Source organism: Hemicordylus capensis, chromosome 4 (genome assembly GCF_027244095.1).
Source record: "Hemicordylus capensis ecotype Gifberg chromosome 4, rHemCap1.1.pri, whole genome shotgun sequence".
In the NCBI taxonomy this organism is placed as follows: Eukaryota; Metazoa; Chordata; class Lepidosauria; order Squamata; family Cordylidae; genus Hemicordylus; species Hemicordylus capensis.
Window position 1 is genome coordinate 319549507 of NC_069660.1, and position 20309 is coordinate 319569815.

Genomic DNA, 20309 nt, shown 5'->3' on the forward strand with positions numbered 1-20309 from the left:
GAGCCGTAGGCAGAACCTTGTTGCCTCATCTCTGGCCCCGCCCCCAGTCCAGGATACAGCCTAGGAGCTGGGGGTGCCAGCCCCTCGGCTCCAGTCCACTGAGCCTGCTATGCCTCTCCCAGACCCTGGGGACAGAATCCCGGGGCCTTTGATCCTTGCCTTGGCTTTGATCCTGAGATGGCACGGGCAGCTGCCCAACACCCCTGCACGCTCTGCTTGCGCTCCCCTGAGTGTTGGGTCCTTGTGGGGTAGCAGCCACTGGCATGTGGCCTCTTCCCTGACTGGGCCTGTTCTGCATCTTGTGCAGAGACCCCTCCTGAAGTGTTCCAGGCACTGGCTGCGCTGGGCTACGCCTCCTTCCGGCCAGGACAGGAAGCCGCAGTCATGAAGATCCTCTCAGGTGAGACACTTTCTTCTCTGAAGTCGGGCAGAGGACTTGCTGATCCCGCTGGGAATATACAGTGGACAAAAAGGCCTCCCTTAACTTGGATGTAACAACGGCCCTCATTGCTGGTGGCCAGGTTTTGTTTCACCAGGTGGGACTTCCAGAGAATAGCCAGTCCCCTCTGACTTAAGGGGTTTGCAGTGCTATTGATTGATTGGTTGGTTGATTTGATTTCTATACTGCCGTTCCAAAAAATGGCTCAGGGCGGTTTACACAGAGAAATAATAAATAAATAGATGGCTCCCTGTCCCCAAAGGGCTCACAAACTAAAATGAAACACAAGATAGACACCAGCAACAGTCACTGGAGGTCCTGTGCTGGGGGTGGAGAGGGCCAGTTACTCTCCCCCTGCTGAATAAAGAGAATCAACATGTTAAAAGGTGCCCCTTTGCCAAGTTAGCAGGGACAGCTTGGCCGTGTGATGTCGCAAGTAGAAATATTTCCACCCCTGCAGCCCAGATGTGAAGGGTGCTCCGGTCCATACTGCTTTCCTGCCAGTCCAAGTGGCTGGCACGACCCATCCTAGCATCACAGATGAGTGTCTGGTAGAAAAAGTATCTTCCTTTTTTCCTGGGATATGAGTCCCTATCATGGCCTGGATCCAACCCTTTTTGAGGTCTTGGATCTTGAATTGTGAGGCTCACTGGATGTCCTAAATCTGTGCCTCTTGGCCCCCAGCTGCTTTGGAGGCCCAGCTGGAATGCATGCTGTGCTTTTCAGCTAGTGGGGTGTCTGGTTCTGGAATAAGTGTGGGAGGGGAGGATGACCTGGCGTGGCTCTCGTTCCTCTTCTACTCTCTCTGGGCAAGAAACAGGCCTACACGGTTGCTTGAGTAATGTACCTGGGATGCATTATACACCCGAGCGAATGGTGCTCCCCAGGCACTTCGTATCAGGAGCTTGCTGAAGGTGCAGACTGCCTCTCATTCTTTGGTCCAAGTGACCCCCAGGCAGCCTTGCAGGAGTCCTGTCCGCCAGCCCCATCTCCGCACCATCCGTTGGAGGAGCTCATTGGCAGCGGCTGCCTGCACTCCAGGGCTGTCGCTGGGCTTCAGCTCCTCCCACTGGTCTGATGGGCTTCCTGTACTTGCCAGCAGCCGAGGCTTGCCTCTGCGATGTCCTGCCATTTCTCAGTGAAGCCCCTTCTCCTCCTTGCCCTGGCAGGGTGCGGGAGTCGGCTGCCCCAGGCCCTCTGCTGTGCTGCTGCTCTTCCTGGTAGTCTCTGGAGGTCTGGCCTACCCCCCCCCCCCGGTCCTCCAGTGCTGTTTTGATCTGTGGGTCCTACTGCTCCTCTCCCTGGCAGGAATGGGGAAGGTGGGTCATGGTACAAGAGAGCTCTCTTTCCCCAAGTATCACAGGCGGGTGTGTTTATTAGTGGCAACCTGAGTGGTGGAAATTACTGCAGCCAGTCAAGTGTAATGTCGCAAGTAGAGTGGCCCCCAAACGGCCAGGGGGTCCCAGGTTCAAAACCCTGCTCAGCTCTGAAGCCAGTCATACTCTCTGTCTAGCCTACCTTCTGGAGTTGTGGGGAAAATAAAATTGGGGCTTGAGAAACTGTGGCTGCCTCTCTGAGCCTCCTTAGAAGAAGGGCAGGATAAAAAATGTAATGGCTCTTGTGCAAACATGTTGCACCAGTGCAAGGATGTTGGGCTAGCTGGTTCCAGTGTGTTGGGAGATGGCGTCCCAGACCAGGCTTGTGCCAAGGCAATAGAATGTGCCTGTGCAGCTTGTGCTATGCCTCCCCTGAGAGGGACCGGGTGTTGTGAGGGACCGGGTATATGTGTTGCAGGGAATGATGCAAAGCAATCCACTTCCCTTGTCATGCAAGTGCAGCGCTTGCACAAAGTGACTCAGTCCACAAGAGACTGCACGACTTTGAGCATCCGCTCAGCTATGTGACCTTCTTGCGGGGGTGGGGTGGGGGCTGTGTTAGCCTGGATGTCAGCCAATGCATTTAATGTAATGAGGGAGCTGCTGAGGCCCATTTGTCCAGAGGGCAGGTCAACACAAAGAACGCCTTTGTGTGAGTCTCCAGTGGAGAGGAAAGTTACTTTCCTCCATTCTTTGCTTGGAAATAGCCTGGAGAATTCAGCCCCAGGGGCTCTAATTCCGCTGCTCCCCTTCCTTACTCCCCCCAGGGCTCTCCACGCTGGTAGTCCTGTCAACAGGAATGGGGAAATCTCTCTGCTACCAGCTTCCTGCCTACCTGTACAGCAAGAGGTCCAAATGCATCACTTTGGTGATCTCGCCATTGGTGTCGCTGATGGATGACCAAGTAAGTTTGCAGTCTGAGCTTAGTGTGATTCCCTTGCTTAACAGCATAGGAGCCCTGATGGATCAGACCAAAGGCCTACCTAGGCTAGCATCCTGTTTTCCCACGGGGCCTACCAGATGCCTCTGGGAAGCCCACAAGCAGGAGGCAGCAGCATGCCTCCTCTCCCGCTGTTGCTCCCCTGCAGCTGGTATTCAGAAGCATCCTGTCTCTGAATTTGGAGGTGGCCTGTAGCCATCATGACTGGTAGCCACTGGTAGACTTGTCCTTTATACATCTGCTGTCCTCCATGAATTTGCTTATAGTCCTAGGAGAGGGGAAGGAGGAACTCTGGGCCCCAGATCCCTTTTGAGATCTGCAAGCGTAGAGCCTTTTTAGGAGTGGCACCAACTTTGTGGAATTCCTGGGAAGAGCTGCTGCTCCTGCTAGACACCTGGGGAGACCCTCCTGGCCCCACCACTGCCTCCATTTAGGTACCAGGTAAAAAACCCAGCTCTTCAGAGGAGCCTTTATGGTTGGTTAATCCTGCTTTTGTTTTTTTATATTCTGACATACGTAGATTGTTCTTGCTTTGCTGAATTTTTAAATTGTTACTCTCTCCTGCTGCTCAAAGCTTATTTTTGATTCACTGCATTGTTGCTGTTGTTTTTAATTTACTTCATCACAATCAATCAAATTTTGATTGATTTAAAGAAAAGTAGGATGAACATTAAAATAAAGAAATTTTGCTGCTACTGCTTGCTGTCCTTCTAGTGGCAACACTATGCTGTACGCAAGTGATGCAGAGTCTGTCTTAGATGGATAAGACCAGGCTGGAGGGAAAGGCTCAAGCACTGGCCCGCAGCTGGGTCGGGAAACAATGCAGAGACTCGAAGAGAAGGTGCCTGTAGCACCAGCCAAGGAAGAGGATAGAGCTGATTCAACAGGTTGCTTCCATCCTGGGGAGTGTTATGGCAGGACTGAAGATGGCAGTGGCACGCGAGAAGCTATTTGTGGGGATACGCAGCCGTGGGTTGTGCTGGGTCCATCTCTCTGGCCCAGAAAGATGCTCACCCTCCACTTCCCTCGCAGGTCTCCGGCCTTCCCCAGCACCTGAAAGCTGTCTGTGTCCACTCCAACATGTCCAAGGCCCAGAGAGAGGCTGCGATGGACAAGGTGAGCCAGGTGGCCCAGAGGCCGTGTCCTTGCAGGGGCTACAAAACGACACGGCAGCCTTCTCTCGTACCTCTGCCTCCTTGTCTCCAATTTGGAGCTTGTACATGTCATGTTGCTCCCTTTGGCCAGAGGGAACTGTCTCAAGCTTAAAATAGTTCAGAAGCCGGCTGTGCTACCTTGGCAGATCCAGACTGGAACAGAGCTCCAAGGAAGTAGTGGGTACCAACAGCAAGACAGGAGCAAGGCTGGTGTGTGTGTGTGTGTGTGTGTGTGTGTGTATGCCCATACAATATATACCACTATCTTGTTTCTATGCTATGATAAAGGGAGAAATGCCAATCCCTGTTTCCATTTCCTTATCATCTTGCATCCTGTTAGTTTTTGGTGGGTATTTTTGGTGGGTTTTGTGTGTTCTTTGGGCAGCCCTATGTCACTCAGGCAGGTATCTAGCACGGACTGGTTTGTCTGTTTGCAGGTGAAAGCAGGGAATGTGCAGGTGCTGCTGCTCTCCCCTGAGGCCTTGGTGGGGGGAGGCCTCTCCGGCTCCAGTTGCCTCCCACCAGCTGACCAGCTCCCCAAGGTGGCTTTTGCCTGCATTGACGAAGCGCACTGCGTCTCGGAGTGGTCCCACAATTTCCGCCCTTGTTATCTGCGGCTCTGTAAGGTACAAAGGCAGACCTGTGCCTGGACTCCTCTCTGCTGCAGGGAGCCTCAATGTACACGGGGGACACTGTGAGGAGGAAGGGCTGGTGCTGGCTGTTGGAAGAAGCCACCAGTTCAGCCAAGTGACCACCATCCTGCTTTGGGAGTGTTCTGCTCCCAGGGGTCTTCTGGGGAGCCAGAATTGTTGTGGGAAGGGCTAGCTGCTCAATAGCCTAGATAGAGGGCTGGCCTATCTAGCTCGCAGATAGGAGGAGTGGGGGTGGTAATGCGGTGCCCCCAAGTGGCAAACCCCCAGCTGTAGCAGGAGAGACGGGCAAAGCCACTGCCAACCCCTCCCCTTGCTGCTGCCACGTAGGAGGCCTGACCGCAGCTCCTTCTCCCTGGCAGGTTCTCCGGGACCGCTTAGGGGTGCGCTGCTTCTTGGGCCTGACTGCCACTGCCACAGTGTCCACCGCACGGGACGTGGGTCATCACCTGGGCATCCCGGAGGGCGAAGAGGGGATTGCCACGCGCTCGGCGGCCGTCCCTCCAAACCTGCACCTCTCCGTCTCTACAGACAGAGACAAGGACCAGGCAAGTCTGAGGCTGAGCCACTGTTCTCCCCACAGCTAGAGTGGAGCGTGTCTATGGGTGTGTGGGGGGGCAGAGTAGGCTTAGAAATGTTAATCCCTAGGTGGGTCAGTTTTCCCCCATTCCTTTATTGCATGCCCAGGAGCAGCAGGCGGAGCTGTTTCCTCGCCAGCCATTGGCTTGGCTTCTCTCTCTCTCTCTTGGCAGGCCCTGGTGAGCTTGCTGCAAGGGGAGAGGTTTGGGAGCCTGGACTCGGTCATTGTTTACTGCACACGCCGGGAGGAGACGACCCGGATTGCAGCACTCATCCGCACATGCCTCCAGGGTGTAAAGCTCAAGGAACCTGCCTGTGCAGAGGAGGAGGAGAGTGGCAGCAATGCCCCTGGCAAGAAGAAGAAAGCAAAAGGTGTGGGGTGGGGAGGATTGCTGGGAGATGGTGCAGAATGCAAACACGAGAGCTGGCAGACACCCGGCAGGCGGCTTTATTCCAGTTCCCATCTTAAATCGAAAATGTATTTCTTTCTAGCCTGCCCCATCCCAAAGACCCATAGTAAATTAGAAGAGATGCAGCATCCAGTTAACATTTACCTAAAGTGTCCAGCTCATGAAACCACCTAAAATGAAGCTACATTGGTCACGAAGTTGCACGTGTTGCCCCTTTACTGGCTTATCCCAAACCCTGGGAGTCAGCTGGACAAGCAAAGCCTCACAACACATCCAGGGCACAGGATCAACCACTGAAAGCACTCCTGCGTGCATCTTGGCATTTTAAAAGCAGGGTGGTGTGTGCAACCAGCACCCATTTCTCATGGCTGGTTGGGCTGAATTTCTAGACCTGGAGGAAGGTGCAGTCAGAAAGCCAGGAAATGCTAGAGAGCTGGAGCCTCTGAGAAAGCTGGCCTGTCTGTAAACTGCTGTGTTCCTGCTACATGGCCAGCAGGTCCTGGTGTCAAGACAGGTTGTCAGGTTTGGTGTGTTTCTTTATATTGAACAAATCTTATGAATGGCATTACTGGACCACAGCATGATGAAACATCTCCCCCAAAGAGGGTTTAGACATGGCACATTGCCACCTGTGTACATGTTTTGCCATTCACCAGACTTGTGTCCAGGTCCATGGAAAGGAACATCGGAAGCTGCCTTATATTGAGTCAGACTATTGGTCCATCTAGCTCAGTATTGTCTACCCAGACTGGCAGCGGCTTCTCCAAGGTTACAGGCAGGAGTCTCTCTCAGCCCGATCTGGAGAAGCTGCCAGGGAGGGGACTTGGAACCTTCTGCATGATGCAGGTGTTCTTCTCAGAGCGGCCACAGGTAGGCACCCATTCAAATGCAAACCAGAGCAGACCCTGCTTAGCAAAGGGGACAATTCGTGCTTGCTACCACAAGACCAGCTCTCCTCACAGGTAGCTAGGTCGGTTTCCACTGCCATGAATACGGACTTCGCTTCTGGCACAAGGGACTGACTGCCACTGGATGCTTTCCAGCATCTTTGAATTCCTGGGTTGGGATTAGATTAAACACCTCTGAGGTGTTTGCTTGGGGACATGGTTTGAGTCTTGCCTCTGCACTCTCGCTTCCCACGCAGCTAAAAAGAGCCTCCGCCGCCCTCTGAGATGGATTGCTGACGCCTACCATGCTGGCATGTCCTCAGCTGAGCGCCGCCGTGTGCAGAACAACTTCATGTCCGGCCAGCTGCGGGTCGTGGTGGCCACAGTGGCCTTTGGCATGGGGCTGGACAAGTCTGACGTGCGCGGTGTGGTGCACTACAACATGCCCAAGAACTTTGAGAGCTACGTGCAGGAGATTGGGCGGGCAGGGCGAGATGGCAAGCCTGCCCAGTGCCACCTCTTCTTGCACCCAGAGGTAAGGCCTGCCAGGTGCCGTGATCTCAGAGGGACTGAGCCCCTCCTGCTTGGAGGCCAAAAGCCAGGCTCTGTGTGCACCAAATTCTGCGTGAAGGAACCTGGAATGGTTTTTGGAATGGGTGCTTTCCAGTTTAGCAACTTTGGACAGTGGGTGGGTGGAGGGAAGGAGGGAGGGAGGGACTTACGAAGTGGAGATAGTTGTGTGCTTTATTCATTTCATTTAGATGTATTTCTGTCCTTCCTCATTCCGACTCTCTGTTTTCAGAAATGCAACAACGCTGTAGAAATGTCAGAATAAAATGTCCAATTCAAAAAAGTATTTGAGCACTGGTTATAGTCATGGCACTCCTGCTTTACCTTGGCTTTTAAAAGCCGGCCCAAAGGAGGGGGCCTTCTGCAGTTTCCAGAAAGTGCTCAAGTTAACCGATAGACCTCTGCCAGCCCATGTCAGGCTGGGACCTCTGGTGAACCTCCAGAGGAATGGAGTTCCACCATTGTGGTCCCGCTGCTGAGAATGCCCCTCTGCATGCTTGGTGCACAAGTGATACAATCCAAAGGGCGTCTTGGCTGATCTTCAGGACAGTGGTGGAACACGGGGAGGGGCAGCCTGGTCTAGTCTCCAACATATATAGTCCAAGGCACTGAGGCATTTCTAGGGCAAGGCCAGCACTGTGAAAGGTGTATGGAGAGAAATGGGAAGCTGGGGGGTGGCTGTAAGGGGCAGCCAGCAACTCAGGCCTGCCAGAAGACAGGCCACTGCGTTCTGTGCTCATGGAAACCGACAGTCCTCCAAGGCAGCCCCACATGAAGTATTTGCTCTATTTATTTATTTAGAATATTTTTACCCTGCCCCTTCCATACACTACTGCTCGGGGCAGCTCACAACATTTCCCCCCCCAGAGTTTATGTTTAATTTTAATAAAGGAAGCCTATTAAATATGAGAGCCCTGCAAGAACTGGAGAATTCTCTTTAAGTCAGGAGTTCTTAAAACTAGGTCCCCAGATGTCAGACTGCAGTTCCCATAATAAAAAGGCTGTTATGGCTGGGGTGGGGGTGAGGGGAGGCAGCTGTAGTCCAACAACATCTGGGAACCCAAGTTTGAGACCGGCCCGCCCCGCCTTAAATGATAAGGGGTGTTTTGGATTCTTCCCTCAAAAACTGCAGAGGTCAAGGTTTAATGGGAGTCACCAACATTAGCCCGATTGTGTGAACTCTTTTTTTTTTTTTTTGCATTTTAAATTTTATTGGCTTTTACAATATCTTTACATTCAAATTACATTCATTTATTTAATTAAGTAAATATTGACTTCCCGCTTACCTATCTGCGTGGTTCACGTTAACTATACATATAAACCATTGCTATAATAATTCAAAACATAGATACTCCACATTACTACTCGATTTTACCCAACCCAACCTGCTGTTATTACTATATTTCAAACCGGGGCAGCTCACAACATTAATAAGAATAGATACAATGTAAAATAAAAGATTAGTAAAGTTTAACAAGTTAAAAGATCAGGCTAAAACCACATTTCAAATTACAAATGTTTTAAGTTTCAAATGAAAAGTTATTAATAAAAAGCTAAAAACAGCACTATAAAAACGAAAGAACCTACCAGATATAAGCAGCAGGTAAAACGTTAAAAAGCCTATTTAAAATGATATATTTTTAATTTTTGATTTTAATGTGTTTTTAATTTTTAAAACATTGAGAGAGAGAGAGCATGGTGAAGCTCTTCGGAGAGGGTATTCCAAAGCCGAGGGGCCACACTTACATTTGTATTCCACCTTTCCTCCAATTTGCTCAGGGCCGTGTACATGAGGCAATCCTTTTTATCCTTACAACAGCTCTGTGGGGTGGGGTAGGCTGAAAGATGGGTGGTGTAAAGGCCCTAACAATAGTAACGTGAGCTCTTTTTAGACATTTTTGGACATGTGAAGTGCAAAGTAGGATTGCCCCTGCTGTAGGATTGTAGCCTCCTAGGCACTCTTTTTCACAACTGCTGGTTAACAAATGGAAGTTGGCAATAACATATGGTGTGGTCCCACCCCTGATGAGGCCATGCCAACTCCACGGATTTAATCTGTGCATAAAGAGGACATCTAAGAAGAGCTGAGGTCTTGATCAGAAAGAGGGCCTGGCTTCTTGCCCGATGGAATTGGTGATGGGTTTCTGCTCCCAGCTCCCCTTTCCCCTGTTCACTCTCCCCAGGGTGACGATTTGCACGAGTTGAGGAGACACATCTACGCAGATACTGTCGACTTCTTTACTGTGAAGAAGCTTGTCCAGAAGGTTTTCTCTCGCTGCAAGTGCCGGGAACTTCACCAGAGACAGCAGGAGCTCAACCAGGTCAGGGGAGGAGGGAGGGTGTAGGGATGACAACTTGCCAGAGATGTCCCTGGGGCCTGCATGGTTGAATGGAAACTGTTGATTTGAATGCATGGAACACACATGGCTCAGGCTGTACACACATACAGACTTGTCTAGTTGCAGATCTAGAGTTCTGTCAACTGAGCTATGCTCTGGAGAGGTACTGGAAACGAGCATGCTTTCTCTTCACTTATTGATGTGCCCAGGCGTAACAGATTAGAGCCTTTGTCTCAGAGCAGCTCACGTGAGGGGAAAATGCTGAATCGTCTCCGGCAAGATTCCTGACTGGGCTTCTCATAAAACTAATCTTATATTTCCGGTAGAATTAAAATGCTGCTGCCTCCACCCCTCTTATTGACAGAGCTTGAACCTCCCTGGGCTTAGGGTGGAATCCCAGGGAAAACACTCTTTATTTTGGATAAGTACAAAAACCCTTCCAGGTGTAGGCCTACACGTAATGAGAAAACTGATAGCTGCTGAGTGCTTGAGGATGCTTTTGCACCAGAGAAATCCCCTTTCTGCCCTCCCATTTTCTTGAGTTAAAAACCAACTCTGAGAGGCTTGTGAAAAGAAAATAACAAAAAAAAAATATGTTTTATTCAGTTACTACAGACTGCTTCCATCTGAGGCTTTTAGGGTTCAAATACACTCAAAAATACTTAGTAGGTTACAAAAATAGGTTGCTTTAGACTTCAGTTTCAGTTTGCATTTAGGTACGCTTAGATGTTTATAGAGTCTTTTGCAATGCCTTAGGTGGGTTGTGCGTAGGCTAGTGTATCTTATTTTAATTATGTTGCAGGTAAACAATAATAGAACAGTATCAGGAATATGCCAAGCACGCACACAAAGAAATATATGTTTCTAATGCAAAATCTGACTAACAAACTGTTCCTTTTCCTTGAAACCTCACCCAACACTTGATGAGAATCAAGCTTCCTGCAATCCTGTCTCTCAAGGATCTGCAGTTATTCCATGAGAGAAACCTCCATGCTGGCTTTGACCATGAAGGAGCAAAAGCTCCATGCCCCTCACTAAGTCTTTCTGCATGTGCTTCTCCCCAACAAAGACCTCCCTTCTTGTTCCCAGAATTCCCAACAGTCACTCTCTAGGTCCCACCCACCTGGTGTACTGATTGGCTGCCCTAGAGTTCACCAGTGTGTCAGTCAAGACAAGGGTTCACTCCCTGTTAACTCTTTAGAGGGAGGGGAGGCTGATCTAAGGGTCAGCATAATGAGGGTATGATCCACTCAAAGTACAATTATTTTATTTATTTATTTAATACATTTCTATACCGCCCCAAATGCAAGTTCTCTGGGCGGTTTACAAAACAATAAAAACAGCCAATAAAAAGATTAAAACATTTAAACAATTAAAATTTAAAAAGTTAAAACTATTAAAACACAATTAGAACAATTAAAACAGTATCTAATTAAAAGCCTGGGTAAACAAATGTGTCTTGACTGCCCTTTTAAAAGTTGTAAGAGATGGAGAGACTCTTATTTCAGCAGGAAGTGTGTTCCAAAGCCTCGGGGCAGCAATGGAGAAGGCCCGTCCCCGAGTAGCCACCAGACGAGCAAGTGGCAACTGCAGACGAACCTCTCCAGATGATTCTCAATGGGCGGTGTGGTTCATAGCGAAGAAGACGTTCTCTTAAATACCCAGGGCCCAAGCTGGTTAGGGTTTTATAGGTTATAACCAAAGCCTTGTACTCTGCCTGGAAACTTACCGGCTGCCAGTGTAGATGTTTTAAGATAGGAGTGATATGGTCTCTCTTAGATGACCCAGAGACCAATCTGGCCGCTGCATTCTGGACTAATTGCAGTTTCCGGATTATGTACAAAGGCAGTCCAACATAGAGCGCCTTGCAGTAGTCAAATCTAGAGGTGACCAGCAGATGTACTACTGTTCTGAGGTCATTTATCTCAAGAAATGGATGCAGCTGGCGTATCAGCCGAAGCTGATAAAAGGCACCTCTTGCCACTGCCTCAACCTGGGACACCAGGGAGAGGTTTGTGTCCAGAAGCACCCCCAGACTGTGTACCTGCTTAATGCTAACACTACTCATTTCAATGGAAGTGGGCATCGCTCACATGCTTTTCATGCAGAGGATCCAGGATTTGGTCCCTGGTATCTCCAGTTAAAAAAGGGTTGAGCAGCAGAGCTGGGAATGGCCTCGCTCTGTCTGGGCTCAGAGAGCCACTGCCCATGGCAGCTTCATATGTCCACGTCTCCCTATATGTCCAGTGGGAACAGCAGGCTGGTTTTTCATTCTCTCCGACTGAAATAGTTCTGATTTTTTCGGTATGGATGAAAGATGCGTTGCCTGGCAGACCATGCCCCCGGTCTCCTTTGGTGACTCTCTTATGTGGTAAAGGCGACCTTCCTTACTCCCAGGGTGGTGAAGTGGAGGATGCAGAGATGTTGGCTGTCTTGGACGCAGGCGGGGAGGAGCAACCCCAGACAGACGGGGGCCAGCTGAGGGTGTGTTGCAAACACGAGAGGGCCATCCCTATCCAGCAGACCGTGGAGGCTCTGGACTTCCGAGAGGAAGGTGAGGAGGCTGCCTGTTGGGGACTGGGGCGACTGGGGATTGCTTTCCCAGCAGTCGAGGGATCCCCTTCTTGCCTTCCCTCTATGCTTGGGGACCGGGGAGGAACTCATTAGCAGAGCACATTGCTTGCCTGCAGAAGGCTCTGGGTTCAGTCCCTGCCAGCATCTCCAGTTAAAAGGACCTCAGGTAGCAGATGCGGTTTAGTTTTTGTGCAGACGGGAAGGGGGCAGCTCTGTTACGAGAGGAGGATCCACAGCTGAGGGGCATCTGGAGGGCCAGCAGCCATTGTGTGCAAAGGAGTAGGATCCGTAGCAGGGAGGAGAGGGAGCAAGAGGCAGCGGCTTGGCAGGCCTGATGGGGCCTACCAGCAACACACTGCATCATGGGCTGTGAAGTGGGGAGGTGCTCCACCCCACCCCACCCCGGGGAGAAATCTTCTTGCCCAGGATCCAGTTAGGGTGAATCTCACATTGGCAGTCCTTCTGTGCCTCTGTGAAATGGAGCGGGAGGGGAGGGGAAGAGGTGGCCCGGGAGCGTGCCTCCCTGCTTGCTTTTTGGCTTCCCTCTGCTAAATGGAGACTAGTTCCAGTTCCTCGGTGAAGTCCTGAAGAGTCGGATTTCTACTGAGAGGGGGAAGGTGACTGCAGAGAAGCAACGCCTGCATTATCGCCTCGTGTAACCACCTCGTGGCTGTCTTCTTTCCTCATGTAGGCATAGAGACGCTTCTGTGTTACCTGGAGTTGCATCCCTGCTCCTGGGTGGAGCTTCTGCACCCCACGCTCTCCTCCTGCCGGACTGTGTGTTATGGCGGCCCCAAGCAACTGCGGGCAGTTGCTCAAAGGTCAGGAGACGGGGAGGGAGGGAGTCAGTCCTCTTGCCCTCTTCCAAGCAGGGATCTGGGAGACAAGGGGCAGCAGAAAATGTGGGCAGGTGGCCGAGGAGGTCGGGATTTAAGGGGCCACACCGTTTCCCAGCAAGCACTTGAGGCCACAGTTTGGGTGGCAAAAGCTGTTCTGTCTGGGGCTGTGTGCTTAGCACAGACCCAAATACTGTGCTAAGAGAAGCTGAATTTTGCCACTAGGTTATGTGAAGCACATTTGCATATAATAGTTCTATTTGCATAATTGCTTCTGCCAGCCATGCAGAGGATCAAAGAGCTCTGCAAACCACCAAAGCCCCACCCGCTGAACACAGGCAGTTCTGCACAGCGCCCACCCCCGAGATTTCTCCAGACGCTGCACATGTGTTGTCAGCTGAACTCTGCAGCCATAAGGGCAAGAAATCTGTCCTTTAAAAATGCCGCACTCTGGGCTGGGCCAGATGCCAACTGCCTCTGGATCCCAGTGGCTGGCAGGGGAGCAACAGCAGGAGGCTGAGTGCCCTCAGCTCTTGCTTGCGGGCTTCCCAGCGGCATCTGGTGGGCTGCTGGCGGGAGGAGGATGCTGGGCTCAATGGGCTGTCTTGGGCCTGCTCAAGCAGGGCTTTGCTTATGTTCCGTGCTTGTTGTTGCTGTGATCAGGCAGAATACACCAGGCTTTTGACCAGAGCTGCACAACTTTGTCCCTTTAGCTGTTGAACTGCAGCTCCCGTCCCACAGTGGCCAGTAGTCAGAGATGATGGGAGTTGTAGTTCAACAATAGCTGGAGGGCTGAAGTTGGATTCTATTTGAGGAGCTTGGTGCTCCTTGCATCCCTACCTCACTTTTGCAGGGTAAACGCTGGCTAAGGCTCTCTCTCTGTCTCCCTGACTGGACTCCTCACTTGCTACTGCCAGGTGCCCGCCTCTGGCCGTCTGCCTCGCTCAGCAGCGCCAGAAAGGGATTGACCACACGCATGCCAGCTCTGTGGAGTTTGACGTTGTCGAGCTGGCCGACTCCATGGGCTGGGAGGTGCCGCCTGTGAAACGAGCTCTCCGCCAGCTGCAGTGGAAGACCCAGCCCCAGAACGGTAACCACACAGGGATGCCAAGGAGGACAGCTGTCCTGAGCCGCTTGTCAGTCACGGCTCAGCCCTTGCTAGCCGCCTCCACCCCGTCCTTAATCGCAGCTGGAGGGGGCAGGACTGGCTATCAGGGCTGGTTTTCACCTCTGCTAGTGTGAGCAAGAGGCAGCTCTTGCAGTATGCTGTAGCAGCCCTCTGGCTGACCTTGCGTACAGCACCTCATGATCCCAAAGCAGTTGCTTCATGTTCTCTGTCTCTCTCCTCTCCTCCTTTGTGGCTCAGATTTTCATGTGTCTGGGAAGAGCGGAATCCTCGTGGAGTTTAGTGATCTCTCCTTTCACCTGCGCTCCTACGGTGACCTCACTGACCAGGAGCTGGATGTGGTGTGCGATTTCCTCCATCACCGGGTGACGGGCCGTGAAAAGGCAGCCCTCCGCCAACTGCAAGTGTGCTTCCGGGCCTTCCAGAGGTGGGTAGAAGGAAGAAAGCAGACACCACTTGGAAGGGTGGGGTGGGGTTGGAGGGCAGGTGGGCCTCTGGCAAAGGCCTTGCTAGCATTTCTCTTCTGGAATTTCTCCACTGCATGTGGGGAGTGGAGTGTGCTGTGGCTGCCGAGGAGGGAGAGCCGCTTGAAGCAGGGGTGGGGGAGTGAGGCACAGCTTTGCAGATCATGCTCAATGAACTTTGCTTCCAAGGTTCCCTTCTGCTCTTGCATCCTCTGCGCCAAGAAGCAATTTCCAAATTGTGCACTGGGGAATTGAAAATGTTCTGAGAGTAGATGAAGCAAATTTACATACACATTTTAATTTGGATCTTTGTGGTAGGTGGGATGACTAAAGTCCCTGTGGAGGAGAAAGAAGGAAAAGAGGCTTGAGGCAGAGGGGAGAAAGCAGAGGTGAAGGGAGGGGCAGTGCCAGCTGCTTACTGCTGGATCAGAAGCAGTTTGAAGAGGGTGTCTGGGCTGTTCTATATACAGTTTGCTTTCATAGGAGCATAGGAAGCGGCCATTTACTGAGTCAGACCATTGGTTCATCTAGCTCAGTATTGTCTAGACAGACTGGCAGTGGCTTCTCCCAAGGTTGCAGGCAGGAGGAATCTCTCTCAGCCCAATCTTGAAGATGCCAGAGGGCTGCGGGGTGGGGGGGGGGGACTTGGAAGCTTCTGCTCTTCCCAGAGCAGCTCCATCCCCTGAGGGGAATATCTTGCAGTGCTTGCACTTCTAGTCTCCCATTCATATGCAACCAGGGTGGACCCTGCTTAGCTAGGGGGACAAGTCATGCTTGCTACCACAAGACCAGTTCTCCTTCCCTTCTAGCACAAAGTTCCCCAGATATTGTTGAAAGGCCATTGCAGCTGGGGATGGTGGGAGTACTAGTCCCACAATATCTGGGGACCCAATGATAGGAGTCCCTGATTTAGTCTAAGTTTCACTCCCTCCCTCCTCCTCCTCCTCCTTTTTTTTTTAAGTGACTGCTTCTGGTCCTGCCTCTGGGTAAGCCAGTGTTCCCCTTCTGCCTTCCGCCAGCGTATTCCACTTTAATCTTGTTTTCTCTACGTGCATCAGAAGCATAGCAAGTTTCATCAGAGGACGGATGTTCCTTCTAGGCCCCTTAGCTCAACTCTGGAACCTCTCAGATGGAACTGCGGTGCCCAGAACTGTCTGCAGCCCTGCTCCAAAGGTGGTCTTACTGGGGCTGAGTGGAGTAATGCTGTGAATCACCTGAGTCTTGCGGGAGAGGAAGGGCTATTTTGATGCAATCTCAAACTAGGGTTAGCATCACATGGGCAAAGCAGCACCACTTTGTCAACTCCTCTTCCGTTGATCCTGCAGCCTTTCTCAGAAGTGCCTCTCATCTCTCATGTGTCGCTTGTGTTTTTGAGCAGTGTGGCTTTTCGGAGCTCTGCCTTGTGCTCTGATCTCGGGGGTGAGGAGAGAAGCTCCCAGCTGAAGGCCCTGCTGATGGATTATTTTGAGAAGGACACAACGCTGGATGAGGCGGATCCTACATTCCTGGATGAAGAGAAGGGTGCTGAGGATCTCCAGGAGGTTAAAGTGAGGAGGGGGCCTTCTTTACTGCTTTCATAGCTCCAGAGCAGGGACTCAAACATCTATCCTGGGAGGCCAGTTTACTCTGGGTCTAGGGCTTGTTCAGAGGCTGGCTTCCTACACCCCATTCAGGCAATATTTCTGGAAGTTTATCACTGTCTACTGCACTCTGCCCAAAATATTTCCCAGGATTTCATGTGCACAGTCTCTCCCCCACTCACCACCCCCTCCCCCACCGGCATCATTGCTCCGCCTTTGGGATTTGACTTTGTTTTGCCATATATCTCTGGGGGAGAGGGGGCTGAGGTGGACCCTGTCTGTTCCTGTGGCTGTGGGGGTGGTAGGGTCATGCTCTGGGTCTCGTTCTGTTACTCCCTCTCGCTATTCTTTTCAAGGAGGGGCCATAGTGGCAGAGCAAATGTTTTCTTTGCAGAAGGTCCAGTTCCCAGCATCTCCAGGTAGCAAGGATCCTGATATTGGATGGGTTAGCCAAGTCCAGTGTGTTTCACATCTGTGTACAGAATGAGTTTTGTTCTGGGTGGCAGGATCAAGGCAGTGTGCGCGCATGTGCATTCAGAGTGGGGCCTTCCAGATTCAACCTGAGTGGGATCTAAAATGAACTGAGCAGACCTCAAAAACTTGTGAGCGTGTGCATGTGCCCATGCCTGAGAGGGATGCTGCCCGTCACCGCAGCCTGTTCTGGGCGTGCCTGGTCCGGTGGTCTGACTTGATAGGAAGCTACTTTATATGTTCGACTTCATATCCGTTGCCTGGTACTGAGCCGCTGGTAAAAACTAGTGTGTCAGAGTGGGGGACGGTTGAAGTCAGCAGGCAACAGCTCATTGCCAGCTGCTCAGATTTCATCACGGGGGTTTCAGTAGAGCAGTGGCATTCAGATGGCCTTGCTTGCCCTGCCGTCTCACTGCCCTGCGCCTGCATAACGGAGACCCTGCCCAGTGCTTCACTCACGCCCCGTGGGCTTTGCTTCCTAACAGCAGCTGCGGGACTGGGAACAGCAAGTCCGAGCTGACATCCGCCACTTCCTGTCTATCCGCCAAGACGAGAAGTTCTCTGGCAGGGCTGTGGCCAGGATATTCCACGGCATCGGTAAGGCTGCAAGTCTCTGGCCACCCACTGCGCATCAGCACAGGACACAGCACCATGTTGGCCTTACAGTGAAGTCCCTGAAACCCTAACAGCAGGGGTTCAAAAACCTGGGCTCCCAAATGTTGGAACCCAGCTTGGATGGGTGGCTTTCAAAGGGACACATTCATGGAGGACAGGTCTATCAATGGCTACTAGTCTGGTGGCTATAGGCCACCTCTGGCCTCAGAGGCATGATGCCTCTGAATATCAGATGCAGGGGAGTGACAGCAGCAGGAGAGAGGGCATGCCCTCAGCTCTTGTCAGTGGGCTTCCCAGAGGCATCTGTGGGTCACTTTGGGAAACAGGATGCTGGACTAGACGGGCCATGGGCCTTACCCAGCAGGGCTATTCTGATGTTCTTTTGTTGTTGAACTACAGCTCTCATCATCCCCAGCTGTGATGGCCTTTGGCCATTGCAGCTGGGGATGATGGCAGTCCAACAACATGAGGACCCAGGTTTGTGAGCCCTTGCCGTACAGGGGGCTGGTCAGTACTTGGAAAGGAGAGCTGGTCTGGTGGTAGCAAGCATGACTTGTCCCCTTAGCTAAGCAGGGTCTGCCCTGGGTGCATATAAATGGGAGACTAGAAGTGGGAACCATGTAAGAGATTCCCCTCAGGGGATGGAGCCGTTCTAGGAAGAGCAGAAGAAGGTTCCAAGTTCCCTCCCTGGCAGCATCTCCAAGATAGGGCTGAGAGAGACTCCTGCCTGCAACCTTGGAGAAGCCGCTGCCAGTCTGTCTAGACAATACTGAGCTAGATAGACCAATGGTCTGACTCAGTATATGGCAGCTTCCTATGTTCCTGTGGCTGGGAAAGATAAGGGCAACTGGACACCACATTGGCTTCACATGATGAACAAAACTGGTATTCCTTAATAGTGGAGAAAACCCAGGGGTTCCCAGATGTTGGACCAAAACGCCTGTCATCCTTTCAAAATGGTCTTTGTTTCCAGCAACATCTGGGAACTGACGATTGTGCACCCCTTGCCCTAGGCAATATGGGATAGCTTTAGTAGTCTGAAGATGTTTGGCAGTAGGAGAGAAGTCAGGGATCCTATGGAAAGGTGAGAGCTTACAGGATGGGAAACAGGCTGGCTTGTTGCACCATAAGGAATTGAGGCTGCAGTATGGAGCTTTTCCTGCTATTTCCGCCATCGTTTTTGGCTGCTGCATCCTAATAGCTGCTCTCCCATTGGATGTAAGAAGAGAAAGTAGCTGAGCAGAGAATGCATTTCATTGTTCAGGAGATGAGCTGTGATCTTGACCAACCTTTAGATCCATCTACAGCAACTCCTGGTGAGAAGGGCATGGCCCTTTGGTTGCAGGCTCAGGTGCTAGAAGACAGAGTCAGGCTCCCCACAGGTGTTCTGTCTTAAAGGGAGCCAATGGTTTTGCCCTTTCTTCCTCTTGGGGACTGGTGGCACTTCTCTTGACTTGGGTGTCTCTTTCTGGATAGGGAGTCCCTGCTATCCTGCTCAGGTTTATGGCAGAGACCGGCGTTTCTGGAGGAAGTACATCCACTTGAACTTCAACAAGATTATGCGCTTGGCCACAGAAGAGATCATCCGCTGGAAGTGAGCTGAGCCTGCATGGATGTGGCGGTTGCTGGAAAGGCTGGCTCAAGAGAGGAACGCCCAGAACAAAGCTGCAGGGCTCCTTCGGGCCCATGTTCAGGTTACTCTAGCTGCAGGATGGGGTGGGCCACCTGCAAACCCTCAGGTGCCAGAAAGGGATCTCATGGACCAGCTGTAGCTTCCCTGAGGTCTCTTAGAACTCCTCTAAGGGTAAATGGAATCTCTTTGGGAAGTTGAGTAAAATCCTCCCTTACCCTGGAAGAAGCAAAGGTTGGAGGAGAATGCTGTGTTTTTTATTATCTATTCCACACATCATGTTTTTTTAAAGATGGTAACAAGAGTGCTACGAAGCTCTTTTTAAAGCCCCTCCTTGGGGGTTTTAATTTGTATTTCCAGGACTGACTCTACTCTGCACATTTTTCAAATGTAAGAGATTGTTCCTGAATGCCTTGTCTTCTTTCTGCAGAGTGGGGAGGGAGGGTTTGACTTGGCATTGATTGACACCTCTAAGCATCATTTTGGACCATTAACTGGCAGACCCTCTTTTTTTAAAAAAGAGAATTGTGAACATTAGTTTGTATACTGTTGATTAAAATGTCTGTGTTTTTAAAAATTGACTTTAAAATAAGTGTCTTACTGATGCCCAATTCAGAAATGTCATAGTCGCTTCTGTTCCACTTCAGCTTGTGTAAGCTTCGGATTTTGAGTCTGCATTTCTAAGTAAGCTGAAGAATGTTGGTAATACATTATAGTTTATGCTTAAATGATCACCTGTGAATCTGTAGCCGTGTGAGAGGGAAGTTGCCAGGAGGGAATGGGACTGGGTGCTCTATTTAGCTGCCTCTGCTCATCTCCCCTCCTCTGCTCATTTTGTTTCCGGGCTGATGGGGGTTTCCTCTCTTCTCTCCCTGCAGCCCAGGCCAATGTAATCCACAATCCATACAAGTCATAGTAATCAGTCAGGCACACACTGACAAGCATCCTGGACCCTTCTGTCAAACATTTACAGGACATATAAGCCTGCAGAAAGAGCTTTGATTCTACTTCCCATGGCTATTTTTATTTAATTAGGCACTATTGTTGTTCAGTAGGAAACAAGCAACCCCCTAAACTGAGGAAATGGTCTCTCCTGTGCCAACCTGGGATTAAGCGTTTCTTATTCCAGAATGTGTCTCAGTTCATAAAACACAATCTGTTAAACTAGAGATTCCCAACCATGGCTCCCCAGGTGTCATCAGGATCATCATCCCATCATCCCCAGTCACAATGGTCAAGGGCTGACAGGATGATGGGAGTTGTAGTCCAACGACATCTGGGGACCAAAGGTTGGGGACCCCTGTTGCTAAAGGTTGGGCAAGAAACAAGGAGTCCAAACTTCAGCAAAGTAATTAAGGTTAAACATTAGCAATAGCAATAGCACTTACATTTATATACCGCTTTATAGCCAGAGCTCTCTAAGCGGTTTACAATGATTTAGCATATTGCCCCCAACATTCTGGGTACTCATTTTACCGACCTCGGAAGGATGGAAGGCTGAGTCAACCTTGAGCCCCTGGTCAGGATCGAACTTGTAACCTTCTGGTTACAGGGCAGCAGTTTTACCACTGCGCCACCAGGGGCTCTGGTGGGCAGAAATTCTTAGGCAGAAATTCTTTATTATAAAAAGTTCAGCAGTGGAGTATGTGGAAGCTGTGTAGGTGCCCTC

At 51.0% G+C, this 20309-nt stretch overlaps 1 protein-coding gene across 3 annotated transcripts in view; it reads left to right on the plus strand.

Moving 5' to 3' along the window:
* Nucleotides 1-19221, plus strand: part of RECQL4 (RecQ like helicase 4) — a 45501-nt gene extending 26280 nt beyond the window's left edge. The window contains exons 11-25 of one of the 3 annotated variants that reach the window (XM_053243783.1): nucleotides 308-400; nucleotides 2583-2719; nucleotides 3788-3871; nucleotides 4347-4535; nucleotides 4922-5107; nucleotides 5312-5510; nucleotides 6693-6970; nucleotides 9189-9326; nucleotides 11742-11898; nucleotides 12610-12739; nucleotides 13672-13844; nucleotides 14121-14307; nucleotides 15723-15891; nucleotides 16881-16992; nucleotides 18487-19221. In XM_053243783.1, the coding sequence (XP_053099758.1) occupies nucleotides 308-400; nucleotides 2583-2719; nucleotides 3788-3871; nucleotides 4347-4535; nucleotides 4922-5107; nucleotides 5312-5510; nucleotides 6693-6970; nucleotides 9189-9326; nucleotides 11742-11898; nucleotides 12610-12739; nucleotides 13672-13844; nucleotides 14121-14307; nucleotides 15723-15891; nucleotides 16881-16992; nucleotides 18487-18608 (2354 nt within the window). In that variant the 3' untranslated portion in view covers nucleotides 18609-19221. Of the gene's footprint in view, nucleotides 1-307; nucleotides 401-2582; nucleotides 2720-3787; nucleotides 3872-4346; nucleotides 4536-4921; nucleotides 5108-5311; nucleotides 5511-6692; nucleotides 6971-9188; nucleotides 9327-11741; nucleotides 11899-12609; nucleotides 12740-13607; nucleotides 13845-14120; nucleotides 14308-15722; nucleotides 15892-16880; nucleotides 16993-18486 lie in introns of those variants that run through there. The other 2 variants (XM_053243784.1, XM_053243785.1) reach the window with 2 other exon arrangements.
* The last annotated feature ends 1088 nt before the right edge of the window (nucleotides 19222-20309 follow it).